Here is a 16,546-nt window from a genome sequence, read left to right as displayed (position 1 = left end):
TATTTGTATTTTTCAAAGATTTTTTTGAAAGGCAGAGTTTACAGAGAGAGACTGAGTTACCATATTTTAAGGGGCTAAAAACAATGAACTCCTCAAATCTAGAGTATGATCACTTCTAAATATTTTGGGAGAAAATATCCAATCAAATAATTCCAAATAAAGACAGATGGAAAAAAAAAACCTATAGGCTCAAAAGAGTTCACAATAATTTTTATTCCTTTTTAATACCACTTGAGGTCTTCAACGATCTTGTTTCCATTTGAGATCTTTGTAGCAAAAAACACTTCTGAGGGTTGAAACTATAATTTGGGCTATGGAAAAGCCACTTTTCTGATATGAGCTCACATCCAGGTTCCCAGGGGTTATCTGTGCTAGGAGGCCCCAGCAGGGGGTGCTGGTAGATGGTGGTGAGTTGGCAGTCCCTGCTCTCCCTTTTGGCTGACAAACTCCTTGGACTCGAAAGCTCTACTAAACCACTCATTTTCCCTGAAGATAGAATCGTGGAGGGACGCTTGTCCTTCTGCCCTGAGGCTTTCTTCCCAGGGCCATTCCAAGTGTCCACAGGACTTTGTGTCCTTCGCTGGATCTTTTCATTAGCAGAAAGGCAAATCAGGGGTCTCGAGATCTGTTTCCCCTTTCTAGAAGCACAGTTGGATTTACCTGAAACTGCGGGAGGTGCCGAGGCCCAGCTGCTGGCCTTCTGTAACTTCCGAGCGTTCGCGCACAAGGCAGAGCTCACGGAGTCAGAACTCTGCGCGCTGCAGTAGTCTAACTTAAGCAAGTGCTCCCACAGTGAGGAGTCACTCCAGGGACCCTCCAGACTCCAGTGGCTCACACCCTGAGGCCAACACCTCCTGCCCTTGGCCAGCTGAATTTCCTGCAGAAGGCTGCAAAAGACAAAACATTGTCCAGCGGTCATGTGTCTCACACGAGTAGCCAGAAACGCCTTTCTTTTTGAGGCATGAATTAGACTCACCACTGGATTCCATGGACTGATGGATGAGAAGACCCCAGGCTGGTTGCCCTTAAATTAAATGATCCGTGCAAATAACCTGCTACCTCCATCATGACGTGATAAGAAGAGTCAAACATCAGTAACTGACCTGCTGGGTATTTGAAAATAAGAATATTAGAATCTGTAACCATTACTCCTAGAGTCACATGTCTGAGAGAAGATATGGTGGTCAATTGGCCTAGCTGATAAGACACCCATGTGCCACATGGAAGTGCTTGGGTTCAATTCCCAACTCCTGCTCCTGAATTCAGATTTCTACTAAAGTATGTCCTGGGAGGCAGCAATGATGGCCCAGGTGATGGAGTTCCTGCCTAACCCACATGGGAAACCTTGATTGAGTTTTCAGCTCCCAGCTTCAGCCCTGAGCCAATGCAGACATGTGAAGAGAGAACCAGAAAATGGGATCTCTCTCTCTGCTCACTCTCCCTCTTTTTCTCCCCCTTTCACACATACATATAAATTTAAAAAGAGAAAGATAAAAACATTTTCAAAATATAGCATTGAACATTACCTATCTGCTAAAAATACTGAACCTGAATCTAATCCCAAAGAAACAATTGAAGGATAAAAGAACAAACTGAATGACACTTGGGGCACAATGTGGCTTAAACATTTCAGAAAATATCAACATCGTGAAAGACAAGGCTACCAAAATATTTCACACTAAAAGAGACAGCAACCAAATGCAATGCAAGATCCTCAATATGATTCTGTATCAAAAAGGAAATAGCTATAAAGAACATTACTCAGATACTTAGGGAATGTTTATGTCTGGGACTTGCTTGTACTGAGAAGATACAAGCTGAAGTGTGTAGAGATGCATAAAAGTATCATGTTTGCAGCTCACCATCAAATGGTTCAGAAAAAACACATACCTATGTGTGTGTGTGTAAAGGGAACAGAGAATGTAGATGTGGCAAAATGTAAACAGTTGGTGAGTGTGAGTAGTTACATAGCTCTTAACTACACTATTCTTGAAATTTCTCTGTAGGTTTAAAATTTTGCAAAATAAAAAGTTAAGAAAAAAATGTTGCCAGGTGCCATTGTCAATGCTATAATTCTCTACAAAGTGCTAGTTTAAAAAATTTTACAACCTAATTTGCAAATGATTCTCACTTATCCATTTAACCCATTGACAAGACTTTTTAAGGAGCTGAATTTATACAACTGATTATAAACTTAGTATAAGGATTGTGCATGTCAGGGTGTTGATCTGGAAATGTGAGGAGAATGCTAGAGTTGTAAGCCTTAAAACACTGAGTGGTGACACAGCCTCTGTTCCAGATTGCCTGCAGCTTTTTCTGGAAATCTGATAAATTTCTGAAATCAACGGCTGAGTTTCAGCTGTTGTCTCCTCTTAGCCATCAATCAGTGGAATTTTTCTTCTCTGGGAATTAGTTTCATGCCTCCCTCTCATGTCCTCAGTTGCCCCAATCTAACTCAGCAGAATACACTTCTGAATTACCCTATTGATGATGATCACCAAGTTGCCTTGGCCTTAACCGACCTGAAATGAAAAAGTGCAGACCCCCACCTTTGGGAACAAGAACTGTTCTCTCTTAACCAGGACTTTGAGTACCAACAAAATCGAAGGTTCCCTGTGACCTCTGTGTTACTAGGCACACGGATAGCCTCTCAATCTGATAGTTAGACCTCCTTTCTTGGCCTCTGAGATTCTGTGGACTCTCAGCCTACCTCTAACCTCTCCTCGTCTTTCTGCAGCACCCCCCCTCCCACTGTCCTTAAATCCTGGCAAAACTCCAGGTTCCATCTCCTGACATTTTCTTATTTTCTTCTTGGCTCTTTTAATCGTTCTACTGGATTCAGCCACCAAATGCATGCTAAAGACTCCCAAATGGTCTATTCAGGTTATGTATCAGAATTCCACCGCCTACTGAATGTCTCCACTCAGATAGGAAATGCAAACTCAGCATGCCCAAAATTAGCTCATCAAGGCTCCCATCGATCCCCAAACCCCCAGTGCACTCCCTGCGTTGGAATGGCAACAGCGTCACACACCCAGTTGTTCTGGCCTACAGTATAGCTGTAAGCTGAGAAATGCCTTCTACTGTTCCCCTCCTTTCACCTCCAAAATCCAATTGAGGAGTGAGCCCTGTTCAATCCACCTACTAAATCTCAAATCCAACCCTTTAATCTTCATTTCTAGCATCTCATTTCAGGTTACAAGGAAACCCTCAAATCTCCCCTCAACCAATCACACCCTCTGCTTGGCCACAAGACTATTGTGTCTAAGACACAAATTGATGCTGCTGTGTGGCACAGCAGATTAAGCTGCCACTTAGAATGCCAGTACGACATACCTGACTGCCAGTTCAAGTCCCAGCCACTCCACTTCTACACAGTTCCCTGCTAATGCACCTGGGAAGGCAGCAGAAGATGGCTCATGTAACTGGGTCCCTACACCCACATGGACGACCCAGATAGAATTCCAGTCTCCCGGAATTTGGCCTGGCTGAGCCCCAACCATTGTGGCCACCTGGGAAGTAAACAAGCAGATAGAACATCTCTCTCTCTCTCTCTTTATCTCTGTCATAATGTCTTTCAAATAAATAAATAAATAATATTTTTAAAAAATAAATAATAGGACATAGTGGTAGGCATTGTGGCATGGCGGGTAAAGCTGCCACTTTCAATGCCAGCATCCCATATGGGTGCCAGTTTGTGTCCTGGCTGCTCTACTTCCAATCCAGCTCCCTACTAATGGCCTGGGAGAGGTGGCAGAGAATGGCCCCAAGTGCTTGGGCCACTGCAACTCTCATGGGAGACCTGGAGGAAACTCCTGGCTTCTGACTCTGTCATCTGGAGATCAAACCAGTAAATGGAAGATCTGTCTTTTCCCCTCTCTTTGTAACTCTTTCAAATAAATAAATCTTTAACAAAAATAAGACACAAATCTATACATGCTGCTCAATGCTGAAAATCTTCCAGCAACATCTCTGCCAACCCCTTTAGCCCAGTAAACAAGATTTCCCATGCCCCAAACTCTGCTGGTTCCTCCAACATCATTCCCCAGCCCTTTCACTCCTGAGTTTCACACCACCCTGTTCCCCTCTGCTTGCCTTTGTTCATGCTGATCCTTCTTACCTACAACACTTTCCCTGACCCTCTTTCCTAGGCACAGGCCAGGACTCACAGCCCAAGTCACTTTCTCTACAAAGTCTCCCTTCTTGTTTCCCTGTGACCCCTGGAACATGGCACAGTCATATCACACTGACTCGTGGTATCTGTGTGTGCCTGTCTCCCCAACAAGGCCACAAAATCCTAGAGTCCACAGACGGTGGGAAAGACTTGGAGTTGGGGGTCAGAGAACTAGAATCTAAGGCTGAAATCAACTACTTACTAGCTCTGAGGTTGCCTTGGGAATGTCACTTGGTCTTTATGAAGCTCAATGATCATTTTATCTGATTCACAGGATTCTCTGATCAGAAGTGCTGGGTAGGAGCTGGCATGGGGGTATAATGGATTAGGCCACTGCCTGTGATGCCGATTTCACCAGCATCCCACTTAGGTGCTGGTTCAAGTCCTGGCTGTTTCACTTCCATCCAACTCCCTGCTAGTGCACCTAGGAAAGCAACAGAAAATGGCCCAAGTGCTTAGGTCCCTGGCTTTGGCCTGGTCCTGTCCCAGCCACTGTGGTCCTCTGGGGAGTAAACCAGCAAATGGAAGATTTCTCTTTTTCTGTGTACCTCTGACTTTCAAATAAAAAAGTGTCATATGAGATGCCTGCTATTTCCTAAGCATTAAGATTAGTTCACTGGACAAGTGTTTGGCACAGTAGGTACAATGCTGCTTGGGATACCCACGTCCCATACCAGGGAGCCTAGGTTGGAGTCCCAGGTGCACTCCCAATTCCAGCTTTCTGTCATGAAAACCCTGGGAGGCAACAAGTGGTAGCTCAAGAAGCTGGGTACCTCCACCAATGTGGGAGAGCCTGATTTAGGCTCCTGGCTTCAGTGTGGCCCAGCACTGGCTGTTGGATGCATGTGAGGTTGAACCAGCAGATGGGAGATCTCTCTCGATCTCTCTCTCTCTCTCTCTCTGTGTGTGTGTGTGTGTGTGTGTTCTGTTTCTCTCTCCTCCGTCACTGTCTTTTCCTCTTTTCTGTCTCTTTCTCCTATTTCTATCTCTTAAATTTTAAAACCCTGTCCTTACATTATTTTAGAAAAAAAGCTCAGTGATCTCTTAAAGTCCCTTCCAGGGTCAAAAGTTTTCTAGGCTCATGATAGCTACCATTTTCTTGCAACCAATACTGTTTATAAATTTGTAACTCATTGAAAATGATTAAACCTGGGACCAGTATTGTGGCCATAATGGGTTACACAGCTGCCTGTAGTAGCAGCATCCATATGGGTGCCAGTTCAAGTTCCAGCTGCTCCACTTCCAATCCAGATCCCTGCTACCATTCCTGGGGAAAGCAGTGGAAGCTGGCCCAAGTCCTTGGGCCCCTGCACCCATGTGGGAGATCTGGATGAACCCTCTGTCTCCTGGCTCCTGGCTCCTGGCTCCGGCCTGGCCCAGCCTAGCTCAGCCCTGGCCAAGGCCATTTGGAGTCAACCAGTGAATGAAAGACCTCTCTCTCTCTCTCTCTCTCTCTCTCTGCCTTTCAAATAAATAAATCTTTTTTTTTTAAATGACTAAACCTAACAATGAGTAAAACAGAAGCTGTGTGAACACACACACACATCTTGCTGCTTAACCAGGGCCCTCCATTTTTTCTGTAGAGCACTCTGATGCTCAGGACACACAAATGCCTGCAGCTAGCAGCCTCCTCTCTACTCTGCAGCCATCTTTCTGTTCCCAGTGACTGGGTTCTGGCATGACTCAAAGTCAATTTTGTTTACTAGTCTAATCAGATAACTTAATCAATTAATACACATTAATGAGAATGAGTGTGAAATGAAAGGGAATTGCTTGCTGTGGACACCAGGCTAAACCCCTGGGGAAGACTCACAGCCTTGAGCTGCCGAAAGGAATTAATTCTTTTAACTTTTGAGTAAGCAAGACGGTGCTACAGGACCAGGAAGAGAAATGAGGCAGCAGTCTGGAAGGATCCAGCGCACAGACTGCGTCACAGTTGTTATCACCCTACAGAAACCCAAACCAGAACTGTGGGCAACGCATCCAGAGAAAGATGACATCCAATTCCAGTCAGAGGGTCCACTGTAACAAAGAAAGAAACCTTGGTTCCACATCTAAAGACGTGGAGAAAGAACACACACTTGTGTTAAAGTTAAAACTCAAGCCTAAGGTCGGTCTGTATCTCCTGCCTGACTTTTGGATTACTGGGCCAGTTGTTACAAAGAACAGGGTTCTAGCTGAGCATTTTTAAATTAAACACAGAGAAGGCACTGACTCACTCTGCTCAGTCACCCACCAGAGCCTTTGTCGAATTTCTTCCTTCTAAATTTGACTGAGATGTTGGCATTTATTTTCTAAAAGAAATCCGGGGAGAGGGAAGTAACACAATGTTCATCTACCATCCTTCATCCAAAATAAACAGCTGAGAACAGAGCACTCCACCTGCCAGGCTGGAACACAGAAAGGCCCAATTCTCTTTTCTCCCCACTCGAATGGTTTCTCAATAAATGAATTCACAGTGCTTATCAAAGAGGCAGATCTGTAGGACTGCTTGGAGTCAGAGGCAGCTTAGAACATAAATCTCAAAAACCCTCATTTCAGAATCAGGAGTCCTACTAACATCTCCAGGCTTAATAGTTTTATTAGGTTTAGGTGTGTATTTGAAATTGGATCAAAGTTGAGAGGAGATGAGTTATTAGGAAAGAAAAAAGACATTTATGAATAAATGCCTCATGAAAGGCGGGGGCAAGGAAGGAGGGGGAAGTGGGAGAGAAGGAGGAACAGAAATGATATTTAAGACTTACTGAAAACAACATGTGTGCACAGTTGCACACATGCTGACACACACACTCCTAGAAATCAGATATTTTACGCTGGGGCCGGTACTGTGGCATAGTGGGCTAAGCCTCCACCTGTGGTTCCAGCATCACTACAGGCACTGGTTAACATCCCGGCTGCAACCACTTCTGATCCAGCTCTCTGCTAATGGCCTGGGAAAGCAGTGGAAGATGGCCCAAGTCCTCGGGTCCCCGCACCCACATAGGAGGCCCCGAAGACGCTCCTGGCTCCTGGCTTCGAAACGGCCCAGCTCTGGCCATTGCTGCCATTTGGGGAGTGAACCAGCAGATGGAAGACCTCTCTCTCTGTCTTTCCCTCTGTCTATAACTCTGCCTCTCAAATAAATAAATAAATCTTTAAAAAAAAAGATTTGTTACCCTCTCACAAACACAGTATTTTAATATATGCTTACTATAATCTCATGCATGAAAATGTTGTATTTATAACTTAAGTCTTAATTATCAAAACTGGCTGGAAGCCTCTATTTTCATACTCCTGGAAGACTGTGCTGTAGTCTACATGTGCATCACAGGTAGTAATAACAGACTAAGGAAGGTACCGAAATATTCAAGTGAGCAATTATTTTTGTTAACTTACAATCCAAAATGAAATCTGAAAAGCCAACTAAAAATGATTCTTTTCAGCAGGGTAGAGTACACTTTGGGTTATTTCTTTCAATACTATTAGCCTGGAGCACAGCCTTGCTTCTGTCCAGAGAACACAAAGCAAACTGTGTCAATACCCAGACAGAACCTGTTTAGCCACTTCCTCAGCCTCCCTGCACAAGCAGAGCACTTACATACTGCTAGCACTGTTTCTGATGCAGCAACAATACAAAGAATAAATGATGTGGCCCTGCTCCTCAGAGCTCAGGGTGTTTGAGAGCTCAAAATATGCAGAGGCGGCAAAAAGAAAATGAGTGTTAAGAGAGATCCTTTGTTAAAAAAAAATAAGAGGATCCTTTGTGACTCTGGATTCATAGTATTATTTCCAACTATTAGATTAGAAATCCCTTGTCAAGACTGTGCTAGAGATAACTCTAGATTCCTGACACTTACCTGCTGTGCAAAAACCCTGCACTGGCTTTGGGCTGCCGTTATGTAAACATCTCAAATCCTTGTCCTGCTCTGGGTGCCCTGTGCCTGGCCCCAACACCTCTCTCACACACCAGCCACATGGGCCTTCTTTTTTGTTTTTGTTTTTGTTTTTCTTTTCTTTTAAGAAACATATGGTGAGAACTCCCATCCACTGGATCACTCCCCCTGCCCTCAGTGGCAAGAACTGGGCCAGCCAGGCCAAAGGCTGGAGCCCAGGAAACAATGCCGGTCTCCCACGTGAGTGGCAGGAACCTAATTACTTTGTGCCATCACTACTGCTCTCAGGGTGTGCACTGGCAGGAGGCTAAGATCAGGAACCAGAGCTGGGAATCTAATTCAGGCACTTTGATATGGGATGCTGGCATCCAAATGGTAGCTTAACCCACTAAACTACAACATAAGCCCCAAAAACTTGTTTAAGAAGTTGCAAAAACACTGTGGTTGTGATGGACCCCAAGTTTGGGATTCCAATGCGCTCGGGTGGTCGCCCAAAGACCCAAACTCCAGACTGGTAGATGCAAAAGCAAGAGGATTTTTATTAGGCGTTTGCGCAGACAGGCTCCCTGTCACCAGAGGCGAGGAGAAGCCCCGAGCAGCAGGTACAAGCCTCTTTTAAAGGCAAAAACCACAGGATTAACATATTTCGCGGGGTTTGGCTTGATTGGCTAGTTTAAAGGTTACCATGGGTACTCATTGGGTCCTTTTAGATGGGGAGTGGCTGCCCCCAGCGGGGGTAAGAGGGCTATTTTCTCGAAATACCCGAGGAATGTTCTGCCCGTTAATCTCGGTGGAACATCTGGGAAGGGCGTCTGTGAAACCTGCCTGAAAGCAGACCCTGTTTCTTGTTCTCAGGCCCAGTTTCTTGTTTTTAGTTTGGCAACATTTACCCCCAAGCGTTAGCAAGCAAAGCTGATGTGTACAGAAGCAAGAGATCTGCAATTAGCTCTTAGCCACACTCGCCATAAAGCACACCAAGCACCAGAGTAAGGGTCCCTCGGGTTTTTCAGTTGATACCACTACAGACACTTTCTTACCTGAAAGTAAGTGAATATATCAGACTTCCACTAGAGACCGTCCACCCCTGTTATATACCAGTGCTGCATGAAGCAACTAGATCAGACAGACCAGCTCCTTGCCACACATTTCTTGCACACTTGCACTTGCACTTTGTAAGCAAAATGTTTCACTCACTCAACCCAGAAACCTTTACTGAAACGTGTGCACACAAGCACACACGCTCACACACACTCCGAAATCTGCACACTAGAAATATTCTTCCCCGGCTGATATCAGGTATCTTAAGCTGTTTTCCTCCTCAGCAGGTGGGCAGGCTGAAAACAATCATGTTTTACGGTAAAACAGATGTACAAGCACACATGCTGGGAAAAATGTTTGGTTTCCATCAGGGTTTCTCAATCTCAGTGCTACTGATATTTCGGCTTGGATAATTTTGCGCTGGGGTTGGGGAGGAGAGGTGTTGCTGTCCTGGGCATTGTATGATGTTTAACGGCCATCAGGCAGGCTCCGCCCACTCAGTGACAGCTGCACTCTCCCCTTTACCCCCATAACACTCAGTCATTAAAAATCAAAAATTTCTCCAGTCTTTTGTTAGGAAGCAGAACCACCAGCAGTTGAAAGCCACTTCTTTAGGCTGAAGTACAGATTGTGCCCTGGGACACTGAGCCATCAGGACCCCTGAAGTGCTCCACAATTTTCCGGTTGTGGCATTTAGAAAATGGGATTTCTCAAATGGATAAACAAAACGAGACGCTTGCCCAAGGGCTCCATCCCTGCCCAAGGGCAGGACGGGTCTCTGTTTGGCAAACCAGGCACCCACTCTTATTCAAGACACAAAGGTTGAGAAGCGCTGCCCCATGGGACTCACATCTTGACTTCCCCATCCTGCCTAACCCCCTCCAGCTCTATGTGGCCTGTCTTTCTGGCCTGCTATCCCAGCTTCCCAGTCAACTCTCCATTCTCAACTTCTAGGTTTGGCAGCAACACTCCTGGCCAATGACAGAACCTACTAGAATGGTGACTACATATAGAACAGGTTCATGGGCCGGCGCCGCGGCTCAGTAGGCTAATCCTCCACCTTGCGGCGCCGGCACACCAGGTTCTAGTCCCGGTCGGGGCACCGATCCTGTCCCGGTTGCCCCTCTTCCAGTCCAGCTCTCTGCTGTGGCCAGGGAGTGCAGTGGAGGATGGCCCAAGTCCTTGGGCCCTGCACCCCATGGGAGACCAGGAGAAGCACCTGGCTCCTGCCATCGGATCAGCACGGTGCGCCGGCCGCAGCGCGCCTACCGCGGCAGCCATTGGAGGGTGAACCAACGGCAAAAAGGAAGACCTTTCTCTCTGTCTCCCTCTACTGTCCACTCTGCCTGTCAAAAAAAAAAAGAACAGGCTCATGGACCAGGGGCCAAATAAGTACTGAGGCAGTAAAGGATACGGTCTGGGTACTCTGGTCCACAGCGACAGCAACGTGTGGAGAGGAGACCTCTGAGGATCCTCCACAGCGACCCTAGGAGACTGCCCTTAAAGGGAAATAAAAGTCCACAGACTGAGCCAGTGCCAGAAGAAACTCAGGATTCACCGTAACCTGCGGCGAATTATATCAAAGTTTTGATAAAAAAAGAATAGGAACAACACCCATGAATGGGAGAAAACAAAAGCAATAAGCAGCAAGAAGGATGAATGGGCACTACCCTGTTCCCCCAGTGAGAGTGAAGCCTTCAATTTTTATTAATTTCTACTTTTAGCCTCTAGGGTTATTTATTCATTTGAGAGGCAGAGTGAGACAGCAAGAGCAGAGAGAGCTCCTATCCACTAGCTCACTCCCCAAATGCCTGCTACGGCCAAGGCCAATCTTGAAAGCTGAGAATCCATCCAACTCTCCTGCATGGACAGCTGGAACCCAACTACTCGAGCCAACATCTACTGCCTCCCAGGACGTTCATTAGCAATAAACCATAGAGAGGTGTAAGAGAGGGAAAATCAAACCCAGGTACACGGATGGGGGACACAGGCACCTTAACTACTAGGCTAAACACCCATCCCTAAGTTATGTTTACATTTAATTGAAAAGTGCTTTCAATCCTTTGGGTTAGGTCTAAGGCACTGAATCCTACATTTTATAGCTCAAATCAAGGATACCCCGTGAGAAGCCATCTTGTTATTTCTGACTGCGTATTACTTTAGTATCTTAGGAATAACATGAAGGTTATTCATCTACAAACAAAGTCTTAAGACAGAATTTGAAGAAAGGAGGAAAATCATACAGGTGAGAGACAGGTATGATTGAACACGGAGCTTAGCTTACAAATGAATGAGAAAGGGGAGGGAAAGATATTTAAAAGATCTCTTTCCTACTAAGGGAAGGTAAGTAGGCAACAACAACAAAAAAATTGAAATTATGTGCAACAGAAGCTACTTGTTTCAAAAACAAAGACTTTCAAATAAGCAAGGTACACACAAGAAAACAAATGGAAAAGTCACCTTCTTAGAAACAGATCAGAGCAGTTACCTAATTTACACAAGGTGTCACTGAGGCTGATGTTCAGCTGCCTCCGGACAAGTGAGGAGTTGACCAGAGTGCTTGCATTTTCCTTGATTTTTATCACTTGTTTATAGTATTCAATTACTTGCTTCCTTTGGGATCTGGAAAAGAAGAATTTAATTAAAGTTTTGCAAGAAAGATATCTGCCATTCATTTAACAACCATTCACTAGCAGTAGGCACTAGGACTCAGGATCAAAGACAAGTAAGCCTAACCATAGCCCTAATAATTTCCTAAGGTGGGAGGAGAGATTGGAGAGAGAAGCAGGAGTCCATGCACGAAGGACATTGGCTGCAAACCTAAGGGGTCTGGACCTGGGTTTTGAAGAGTTTCTATTAAGAGAATAATAAAATCTGATCTGTACATTAGAAAACCCACTTTGGCAGAACTGCAGAACAAGCAGGTGAGGTACAGCAGGAGACCAGTTAGTCCTCAGGAAGACTGATGAGGGTCCCACCTATTACAGAGGCCACAGATGCAAAGGGAGATTGCTCAGTCTAGCATCGCACTGGATGTGGAGGTGCTGATGAGGGAGACTGCTGAGGACACTGACACCTGCCATGCAGTGGTGTGGTTGAGAGTTCAAGCACACTGGGTTCGAGTCCCAGTTGGGGCACCAGATTCTGTCCTGGGTGCTCCTCTTTCAGTCCAGCTCTCTGCTATGGCCCGGGAGTGCAGTGGAGGATGGCCCAAGTGCTTGGGCCCTGCACCAACATGGGAGACCAGGAGGAAGCACCTGGCTCCTGGCTTCGGATTGGCACAGCGCGCCAGCTGTGGCAGCCATTTAGGGGGTGAACCAATGGAAGGAAGACCTTTCTCTCTGTCTCTCTCTCACTGTCTAATGCTGCCTGTCAAAAAAAATTCTTTAAAAAAAAGGACATTATATTTTGATAAAATGGTCCATTCAGCAAGAAGACATAACAATCATAAATATATATGCACCCACTGTAAGACCACCCAGTTATATATAGCAAATACTATTATATCTAAAGGGGGAAATAAACTCCAACACAATAGTAGTGGGTGACTTTAACACCCCACTCTCATCAATGGACAGGTCATCCAGACAGAAAATCAATAAATAAACATTGGAGTTGAAACATACTATCAAACAAATGGACCTAACAGAAATTTACAGGATATTTCATTCAAGATAGAGAATATACATTCTTCTCATCAGCACATGGAACATTTTCTACATCACATATTAGGCCACAAATCAAGTGTCAGAAAATTTTTAAAGATTGAAATCATACCATGTATCTTCTCAGACCATAGAGAAATAGAACCAGAAATCAACAATTAGACTAGAACACTCATAAATATTTAAAAATTAATAACATGCTACTATATGATCAATGGGTTATTGAGGAAATCAAAAACTTTCTTCAAATTAATGAAAATGAAAACACAACATATCAAAACCTGTTGGATACAGTAAAAGAAGTATTAACAGGGAAGTTTGTAGCATTAACTGCTTACATTAAGAAAGAGAAATGTCTCAAATTAAAGATCTAATGATGTCGATCTACAAGCAACTCTTTAACAAAGAAGCTAAAAACAATTCCTGGAGAAAGGACAGTCTATTTACAAATGGTGCTAGGAAAATTGTAATTCTGCATGGAGAAGTGTAAAACAAGACTCTTACCTTACACCTTATACAAAAATCAACTCAAAATAGATCAATGATCTAAATCTATGACCTGGTACTATCAAATTATTAGAGGAGAACAATGGGAAACTCTGTAAGACATTGGACTAGGCAAAGACTTCTTGGAAAAGACCCCAGAAGCACAGGCAATCAAATTCAAAACAGAGGAATGGGATTCCATCAAGCTGAGAAGCTTTTGCACTGCAAAAAAGAAACAATTAGCAAAGTGAAGATACAACCAACAGAATAGGAGAAAATATTTGCAAGCTATACAACAGATATTGCATTAATATCCAGAATCTGATAAAGATCTCAAGAAACTCAACAACAGCAAAACAGTCAGTTAAGAAATGGGCAGAATCAGATGACCACACCTCCCTGTGCTTGGTGCTGCTACAAAAAAGCCACATACCCCAAGTCAGGCCAATCAGAATCTTCCCCCAGACTGTTCTCTGCAGGGCCAGTGTGAATGATGCATTGTCCCTTGCAAGAATATGAGTCTAAAGTTGCCACTAGACACATTTTCTACCTGCTCAAAAATTGATAAATTGGAAAGAATGAAGATAGATTTTTTTTTAAAGTAGCAAAAGACATTAAGAAAAAGAATCCTGTAGTGTTGGGATCTTGTCAAGATGGGAAAAGACTGAAAATTGAAGGTCCCTATATTTATGTCTAAATATTTATATTATTAATCAAGATAATAAAATGATAAACAAAAGAAAAGAAGTGGGCAAAAGATGTAAATAGGCTTTTTCTTTTTTAAAGATTTATTTATTTATTTGAAAGGCAGAGTTAGAGTAAGAAGGAGAGCAGAGAGAATCTTCCACCTGCTGGTTCACTCCCCAAATGGACACAACAGCTGGAGCAAGGCCAATTTGAAGCCAGGAGCCAGGAGCTTCTTTCAGCTCTCCCACATGGGTGCAGGGGCCCACGCACTTGGGCTATCTTTCACTGCTTTCCCAGGTACATTAGCATTAGCAGGGAGCAGGGAGCACAGGTGGGGCAGAGCTGGAGCAGAGGGACTTGACTCAGCAGCTATACTGGGAATGGGCACTGCAGACAGTAGCCTAACCCACTATGTCACAGTGCCAGCCCCAAACAGGCATTTTTCAAAAGAGGAAATTCAAATGGCCAGCAGACATATGAAAAAATGCTCAGGATCACTAGCTGTTGGGGAAATGCAAATCAAAACCACAATGAGGATTCACCTCTCCCCAGGTAGAATGGCTTTCATATAGAAATCAACAAACAATAAATGCAGACAAGGATGTGAGGAAAAAGGTACCCTAATCCACTGTTGGTGGGATTGTAAACAAATACAGCCAGAGTATGGAAATACCTCAGAAAGCTGAAAATAGGTATACCATATGACCCAGCAATCCCACTCCTGGGAATTTACCTAAATGAAATAAAATCAGCATATGAAAGAGTTATCTGAACCCCCAGGTTTATTGCAGCTCAATTCTCAATAACTAAGACATGGAATCAAACCAGATGTCCATTAATTGATGGTTGGATAAAGAAATTGTGAGATATAGATAGATAGATAGATAGATAGATATAATTGAATACTACTCAGCCATAAAAAATAATGAAATCCTGTCTTTTGCAACACAATGGATAGAACTAGAAATCATTATACTTAGTGAAATAAGCCAGTCCCAAAAAGACAAATACCATATGCTTTCCATGTTCTGTGACAGCTAATATAGGAGCAAAATTGACATTTTGAGATTTGATAATTGTTTATAGCGCTTGTCTCAACTGTTGAGGAACAGTGTTTTTTCTTTTACTACTTGTTCAACTCTTTACTTATTATAGGGTTAATCTTATAAGTACACAGTAAACTGAAAGTAGATCATTGTAAAAATTAACAGAGAGTAAGAGGGGAAGGAAGAGGAAGGGTAAGAATGTGGGCAGGAGGGAGGGTGGGAAATATCACTATGTAACTAAATCTGCATATATGACATACATGAAATTTGTTTACCATAAAATGCAAATTTGTTTACCTTAAAAAATCTAATTATGCATCTTGAAGACTTACAAAAACAAGAAAAACCAAACCCAAAATCAGCAGGAAATAAGAAATAATAAGGATCATAGCAGAAATAAATGAAACTTAAAAAAAAATACAAAAGAGCAACAGAAAAAAAAATTGGTATTTTTGAGAAGATAAACAAAATAGATAAACCACTAGCCAGACAAACAAGAAAAAGGAGAAAAACCTCAAATAAATAAAATTAGGGATGAAAAAGGAGACATTACAACTGACACTGCTAAAATACAAAAGATCACAGGAAACTACTATGAAGAACTATATGCTAATAAATTGGAAAGCCTCAAAGAAATGGATAAATTCCTGGATTCATATAACCTATCAAGATTAAATAAAAAAGATATAGACAACCTAAAAAGATCCATAACCAAGCCATGAGATTGAAGCAGTAATCAAAAGTCTTCCATCAACAAAAAGTCTGGGACTGATGGCTTTACTACTGAATTCTACAAAACATTCAAAGAAGTAACCCCAATACTCTTCAGACTATTCCAAAATATTGAACAGGCTGGAACTTCACAAAATTTTTTATGAGGCCAGCATTACTTTGATATTAAAACCAAACAAAAACATGATATGGAAAAAAAAAAACCCTACAGACTTATATCCTTCATAACATAAATGCTAGATTCTCAACAAAATACTAGCAAATCAAATCTAAAACCACATCACATGAGTGGGATTTATCCTAGAAATCCAAGAGTGGTTCAACATTCACAAATCAATAAACATCATAAATCACATCAATAGCATGAAGAACAAAATCCATAAAGTCATTGCCATAGACACAGAGAAAGCATTTTATAAGATTCAACACCCCTTCATGATAAAAAACCCTTCACAAATTATGTCTAGAAGGAACACTCCTCAAAATTATAAAGGCTATATATCACAAACCAACTGTCAATATCATATTGAAGGAAGAAAAACTGAAAGCATTTTCCCTCAGATCTGGAACAAGACAAGGAAGTCCACTTTTGTCAGTCTTATTTAATACAGTACTGGAAGTTTTAGTAAGAAGGATTAGGGAGGAGAAATAAATAAAGGGTATCAAAATTGGAAAAGAAGAAGTCAAATTATCTGTATTTGAAGATAACATGATGTTGTGCAAGGAAAAATCTAAACACTCCACCAAAAAGCTGTTAGAATTGATAAAGCAATTCAGTCAAGTTGCAGGTTACAAAATAAACATACCAAAAACAGTAGGTTTTTTTGCATGCTAATGATGAACTCA

The 16,546-nt window shown here is 42.9% G+C and overlaps 1 protein-coding gene across 1 annotated transcript in view; it reads right to left on the bottom strand.

The window, feature by feature from the left end:
* Positions 1 to 211: 211 nt before the first annotated feature.
* LOC133767985 (putative tetratricopeptide repeat protein 41) overlaps positions 212 to 16,546 on the bottom strand; it is a 70,969-nt gene continuing 54,634 nt past the window's right edge. The window contains exons 13-15 of the mRNA XM_062202440.1: positions 11,573 to 11,706; positions 980 to 1,106; positions 212 to 887 (exon numbers count right to left, since the gene is read on the bottom strand). Of these exons, the coding sequence (XP_062058424.1) occupies positions 212 to 887; positions 980 to 1,106; positions 11,573 to 11,706 (937 nt within the window). The remainder of the gene's footprint in view (positions 888 to 979; positions 1,107 to 11,572; positions 11,707 to 16,546) is intronic.

The sequence above is a fragment of the Lepus europaeus genome, chromosome 10, assembly GCF_033115175.1.
Source record: "Lepus europaeus isolate LE1 chromosome 10, mLepTim1.pri, whole genome shotgun sequence".
Taxonomy (NCBI): domain Eukaryota; kingdom Metazoa; phylum Chordata; class Mammalia; order Lagomorpha; family Leporidae; genus Lepus; species Lepus europaeus.
The sequence above is the reverse complement of the archived record's forward strand: the minus strand, read 5'-3'. Positions and strand labels throughout refer to the sequence as shown.